This window comes from Priapulus caudatus, unplaced genomic scaffold (genome assembly GCF_000485595.1).
Source record: "Priapulus caudatus unplaced genomic scaffold, Priapulus_caudatus-5.0.1 Scaffold372, whole genome shotgun sequence".
Classification (NCBI taxonomy): domain Eukaryota; kingdom Metazoa; phylum Priapulida; class Priapulimorpha; order Priapulimorphida; family Priapulidae; genus Priapulus; species Priapulus caudatus.
Window position 1 is genome coordinate 183,885 of NW_014577433.1, and position 6,776 is coordinate 190,660.

The window sequence follows — 6,776 nt, forward strand, 5'->3', positions numbered from 1 at the left end:
ACTCATGTTAAAATATTTAAAAACAGTTCGCTGTTTTATTGCTGATATATCACGTCGGTATAGAATACGGTACGATACTAGAAAACGATAATTTCCACTAAAAGTGATATAATAGACGTGCGAAGCACATGAATAAAAACGCAATGTTTTCGAAGCATTATTCTCTTAATTGCGCTTATTGCGTGCGCGAAAGGCAGAGGCGTCACGGACTCTTAATGCTTCGACACGACTACTGTGACATGATGCTCCGACGATTTTCGGAATGTGCCACTGGTTGTCATTGTGTGTATTTGTGTGTGTGTGTGTGTGTGTGTGTGTGTGCGTGCGTGCGTGCGTGCGTGCGTGCGTGCTTGTGCGTGCGTGTGTGTATGCGTGTGTGCGCGTATGTGTGAAGCTATCATTACGTCTTACCAGATTTTCTCGTTTATTTGTTTACACATTCTAGCGGCTATTTTATTTCAATGGGGACGTTCCCATGTGAATGTTCCCACTGGTAATATTGGATTTTGATTCGTGGCATAAGTATGCAGTATTTTTCGCAGCCACGCGCACGCACGCACGCACGCACGCACGCACACACACACACACTATATATACATATTCATATAGTACGTATAGAATACTAACAGCTGCGCCACCTGTCGCGATGTATTTGGATTATTTTCCGCTTCGCTGCACTCCCGTTCTTCTAATGCGTCGTTGGCACGTCGCGAGATCACAACCGTTCCTCGAACCGTTCCACAACACAATTAGGTAACTGGTCCGTAGCTGCTCTGCCATGCTTAGCTGTGCCGAGACTAGGGAGACTTTACCCCCATCCAGTTCTGCAGCTCCATCATAGAAACTCGTTCGTGTGCGCTGGTAGACAATGTAAGCAGAAAACCTCCGCGAAAAATTGCTGCGATCTTGCAGGGGTATGGTAATCACCGAACAACGATGGTGTTTGTTTGGACAGCTTTGCTAGTTCCTGTTTGGACAAAGCGCCTGCCTTCCGTCGCAGAATGGGGCAGCGGAATAACACACTTGTCCACGTGAGCGAGGTGTCCGGTCCACTTCTGTTCGTGCGTCTCCACTGACATATAACATTAACGAGTATAGAGTTCAAACCAACCCAATGCGTGTTAACGCTAGCAGCAGCATAGGATACCCGTAATATACAATATACTATTTGTGCCTTTGAAAACATCCGCGGTTGCTGCAAATATCGGTAAGTGCGCAAATACCTATATAACAATAAATTAACTCATAATATACGTACGTGAATACGTGCGTTAATTGCATATCTATACGTACGTGAGTATATAAAGTATACGTATTATTGGCATAAATAAAGGTCGTTAATTTACTGACTGCGTGAATAATCTCTCTGTGGGAATAACCGAATAATATGCGTATGCAAATATAGGCCTACTAGTGGATAACTGAAAATTTGAATATCTATATATATAGTTATTTCGTTTACGGCGCAAGGCATGACATATTTGCGCTATACACGTATATATATATATATATGCTATGCCTTGCGCCGTCAGTTAATTATCTAGTATCACAAATGTTCTGCACTATGGCACTCGGCACCAACTGTAAAGTGCACAATGCTCACTCATAAGGAACGTACGCAATAAAGGAGGTGTTGCACTATTTCGTCTCTAGAAAATGCCTTTTTTGGCGTTTTTTTCCGCTGAAATTCGGCACTAGATTGCAATAATTTGCATCATGCACGCAAGTTAGATGCCTCGTGGACGTCTAGAAAGCATTAGAAGTAAAAATTGGTCTTGTTGTGTACTCGTGACATTCCGTCAGGTGGCGTAGCCGCAGCGACCGGCTGGTGATTTTTGTGTATGAAATGTGTTCAGACAACTTTGCAGAAATTCGCGTTATAGAACTGGCAAAAGTTTCGAGCGGAGCATAGAGCATGAATCTGTAGTTATTTAACATGAATAAAGTGTATGTTTTGTAAGTGCAGTAACAGTGTGAGTATTTGTAATTAATTTCTATTCGATGCTTATTCAGGCCTGCCGCCTATGGACGCCCTCTACTGTTGTTCAACACCTACAGTATGTTATGCTGTCATCGCTGCATAAATCTATTACTGATTAACAAAGGTGGACGCTGCGAACTCGAATATGATTTGTTACACTAGAGTATATATATATATAATTGTTGAGGCTCTTCGTTCAATGGCAATATGAGGGCACTCGTGCCCTGATGTTAGAGATATATAGATATATACGCGGGTAAATAATAGCCTAAATGTCATTGATATGGCCTACTATTTACTTGTGATGAATGTACCCTGCCAAGCGCATATATCTATGCTGCCCTCATTATCAGCTTGCTTCGCTTTACAAACCCGCCCACCACTGTCAAGACTGCGTTTCGTTTGTCTCGCAGAGGAAACGCCTGCGTCGTAATGCGCCCCCTATCGGTCACGATCCGCTGCTATAACACCATCAGTGCGCGTGCAGCACTGAAATCTCAGCCTCTCAAACTCATAGTGTAACTGTGTAAACGCGCATAGATGCACTGATACACTCACACAGTATGTGTGTGTGTGGTACGCGCGCGCGTTGCGGCACACACTTTCACGTGTGCATAAACGCCCGCTTGAATGTGCATAAACACACGTAGCATACGCACACGTACGCTCGCGCATGCACGCACACATGCACGCACGCTGTTGAAAGCTCACCCGCGATCGCCGTGTTTCCGGGCCGTTGTTGTGGGGGGCCATGTCAGCGTAGTCAGTCTAACACTCATTGTTGTTCCTACAAGCGTCTGACTGCCCAATACACGAGCCAGAGGATGCTAAGTGACTTTCCCCATAAAGACAGCGTTCCACTTCTTTTCCGGCGTTATTCTATTTCCTTGATCGTGTTCTGAATGTGGATCATGTGCGCGTATCAATCACGTGTCTGAAATCCAAGATTGAATCTGCAGCAAGTTTTTTATGACAATACGTAGTGTCATGCATCTTTAGCAGATAAGATCACAGATCCTGACTACTAGTTACACGTTGCTTTACGTGAGGTGGACTTTTTCATGACCATAACTGCTCGCATTTGCAAGCGTTCCCTTAGTAAGCCTCATGAAAACCTGTATTCAGTACACCTACGATGTCTAACTATACCAAGTATACAGTATGTACGCCTCGGTGGTTTGCGCATGATATATGTTACTAGCATATAAATTTATTGGTGACGTAGCTGATTTTTTCCCTTTTGCATTATAGGTTATATCATCTAGAATTCAAGGGCGATGATGGTGTGGGTAAACCGAACCTTTGCCCTTGATGTCTAATAAAACTCTGTGAGACGAAAATATAATAAGGTCTATCTCAGCAGCTAACCATCGCTCGGCTAGACCCGGGTCTATCGAAATGCACGTGTTAGTCGATCAAACGGCTAAGCGTATGCAGGTACTGCAGACTGCGCTCCTTTAGGCCATTCTAGAAGAGCCAGATCCGTGCTTGCCGCTGTATGATAAAAGCGAGTGAGCGAAAAAAAAAGTCACGCTAGGTGAACACGGTGAAACAGTTGACTTACCAAAGGAGGTCAGGGGGCAGAGCAAGCGCGCCGAGAGTCTGCGCCGATACCGGAGCTGCGCGCGTGAGATGACGACTGGTGGCAGAAGGGGCGCAGGTGTGCTGGGGTGAGGACGCGTAGATCAACAGCGTCTTAGGTCGTTACACCTGCACGTGAAAGCGAGCGCCATCATGCAGCAGCTATGAGCCAGTGCTTACCGACCACGCTGCCCTCATTAAACACGACGTCGGCGGGCCCGCAGGCAGCGAAGTCTTCGCGAGGCGATCGTAAACCCATCGTGTTGCCAAAACCCAGACATTTATTAGGTGGCGCACAAAGGCTGTCGACGGGCGTAACTAGAACGAAGGCACCGGCCGTTCTGCCGAAACCGAAGCATCTCGCGTCCAGACTTAGTTTCAGAGCTCGCAACGGCTTCGCACGAAGGAGCACAGCACGGCGGCAGAGCGGCAGGAAGAGGAAGCCCGAGGTCGGCGGCAAGAGAGAGACCTGCGGCGAGAGAGAGCCGTCGGTGGGGTCGGCGGCCAGCGCCGAGCGTCGCAGCGAGATCGCGAGCATCCCGCGTGGCAACGTCGCCTCGTGCATTCACTCGCTACTCAGCATCACCGACCGACGAGATCCGCAGCATCCCGTCCGCATCCAGAAGGAGCAAGCCATGCTCTGCTGCTACCAGAAATGCGAGGTCTCGCCGACAGGCTACGGCCACGGCCCGCCGGCAGCGGAACCGGCAGCCGACGCTTCCGTCGAGGCGTCGCGCGGCGACGACGTGCTTCTGCCTGTCGACGCCGAGGAGCTGTCCGTCGGCGAGACGAATTCCGCCGACGTAACTCCAGTACCTAAACCCAGGAGGAAGCTGTGCGCTCCGGCTCAGAAGGGGACGGCAGATGACGCCAAGTCGTGGGACTTGTACGGAGAGATACTGGCGGAAATGACGTGTGACGGGAAAGTAGACGACGGTAAACGCGACGGTATGTCGCTCGCCGTCGGCAAATCAGAAGAATTTCGTGAAGTCGTTTCTGGCGATGTGAAGATCGCGTGTCTCCCTTCCCGTGAATCCGAGAGAGTTGACCTCTTCCACGATGATCATATTACAGAAGCGCCTATCCCGGATGAACCCCCGGATGATTCCCCGGCCCTTCCCCCCGCGTGTGAGGACGGTAGCAGTGTCGACAGCACCTACCACAGTGTGACCGTTGTCAACGTCGATTACGATGACGTCACCTCATTCTCGAGCGCACTCGGCCTCACAGCCGACGACGACAACGACGACGGAAGCGCGCTGTCTGCGATACCGCCGACGGACGACAGCGTCGTTTCGCCGCCGACGCACACGAATGTCGCCGCCGTCGGCTACTACCCGGGATACGTCGACGACCACTATGAGACGGTCGGCACGCACGACGGCCTCCAGCCGACGTCCGAGTCGGACTCGGACAACGTCGACTACTGCGATATCGACGAGGGATTCGATACGACAGCGTCGCAGCACATGACGCGCAATCCGGACAGCGACGACGACGACATCTACATCGACATCGAGGATACTAGCGACAGGAAGGCGTCGTCAAGGCCGGGTGACGACGCGTACAGGCCGTGGGCAAGTCTCTACACGACCTCGACGACGAATACGGATCCGATCGAAACCGATCCAGTGTACTCGGATATTGCCGACGCGACGCCGCTGTCCATGGCCTTTAGCCTTGACCACCTCGCCGACTACGGCATGGACTGTGGCGAGAGGACGACGAGGCGGGGCGGTGCGAAGCGCAAGAACTTCTCCGATCCGGGTTTCAGAGATCTGAACATGGTGATCCGAGGCACGCTGGTTGAAATACGAGAGGAGAGACGCGAGGACGAGTGCGACATAGGTGAGAACTTGCTCCTTATATAGCCGCTATCGAGTCTTTTTTGTTATTTTCTATAGAGACTCTCTTTCATCCCTACAACTCATCTCTCTCACACACTCTCTCTCTCTCTCTCTCTCTCTCTCTCTCTCTCTCTCTCTCTCGTTCTCTCTCTCTATATATGATTGTATATTATATCGCCTTCTGTACGCACACACGTTACTAAAAGTGTCCAATTTTCTCTTCCATTTGCAAGTTAAATTTGCTCATGTGGAAATATAAAACGTAAAAAGGTACGTCAATTATTGTAATTTAAAATTGTGGATGCATTGAATCAAACTATGTCGACACAATTTCCCCTTGCCGTGAATAATGTCAGCTCACATTATATAGCTGTAGACTGGTGTTTTCGTTAACACCCGTGATTACAGTCACGTTTTCGCGTTCGCCCTGTGGCAGTGGATCGTTTGCTGTCCGTAAAAACATGCTGAACGCGAACGCGTAAACGGTAGCGCCCACATGTGTAATGTAGCAATATTTGTTTTAGAATATGGTATCATTTTGAATATTTATTAATTTTTTTACTATTGACAAGCGTTTAAGTATTGTTCCACGCCGTCCATATTAACACATGTACGCGTGCACACACGTATACGCGCACGCGCGAGCACGCACACGCGGACAGTCGCATCCGGGCCTACGATTGACACTAACTGTCAGACGGAGACAATATTTCTACCTATTTGCTCTCAGGCCATGTAACGGCAAAATCCGGCCGCCTACTTTTCGGCGATCAGATATCGATTTGTCGCTAGGCACGCCCTCGCGCGCTGTCCTCGCTCTCTCTCTACACTTCTCCGTGACATCTGTTTCAATCTCGGCGCAGCCTTAATTGCGCGGGTGTATGCTGGTATAGTTTCGTCGGTGCGCGGCGCAGAGGTTTGACGGAGAACGCCCCGCTTGTAGTGAATAACCGCGGCAGGATGGCGTGAAGGCGCGCCATTGTCTAATACCGCTCGCTGTGGGCGGCCGCTCGATTTAGGTCTGTCGTCAGCGCTGACCTATATAAGTTTACTTTTCCGACGTCAGTGTACCGTCGTCACGTCATTGCTGACATCGTATATATATATATATATCTGTGTGTGTGTGTGTGTGTGTGTGTGTGTGTGTGTGTGTGTGTGTGTGTGTGTGTGCGCGCGCGCGCGCGCGCGTGTGTGTGTGGGTGGTACGCGCGCGCGTTGCGGCACACACTTTCACGTGTGCATAAACGCCCGCTTGAATGTGCATACAAACACACGTAGCATACGCACACGTACGCTCGCGCATGCACGCACACATGCACGCACGCTGTTGAAAGCTCACCCGCGATCGCCGTGTTTCCGGGCCGTTG

General features: G+C 49.7%; 1 protein-coding gene across 2 annotated transcripts in view; it reads left to right on the forward strand.

Annotated features, from left to right (window-relative positions):
• The first annotated feature begins 1,040 nt into the window (after window positions 1-1,040).
• LOC106809650 overlaps window positions 1,041-6,776 on the forward strand; it is a 48,198-nt gene continuing 42,462 nt past the window's right edge. The window contains exons 1-3 of one of the 2 annotated variants that reach the window (XM_014812816.1): window positions 1,041-1,207; window positions 2,014-2,105; window positions 3,233-5,410. In XM_014812816.1, coding sequence (XP_014668302.1) covers window positions 3,727-5,410 — 1,684 coding nt within the window. In that variant the 5' untranslated portion in view covers window positions 1,041-1,207; window positions 2,014-2,105; window positions 3,233-3,726. The remainder of the gene's footprint in view (window positions 1,208-2,013; window positions 2,106-3,232; window positions 5,411-6,776) is intronic. The other variant, XM_014812815.1, reaches the window with a different exon arrangement.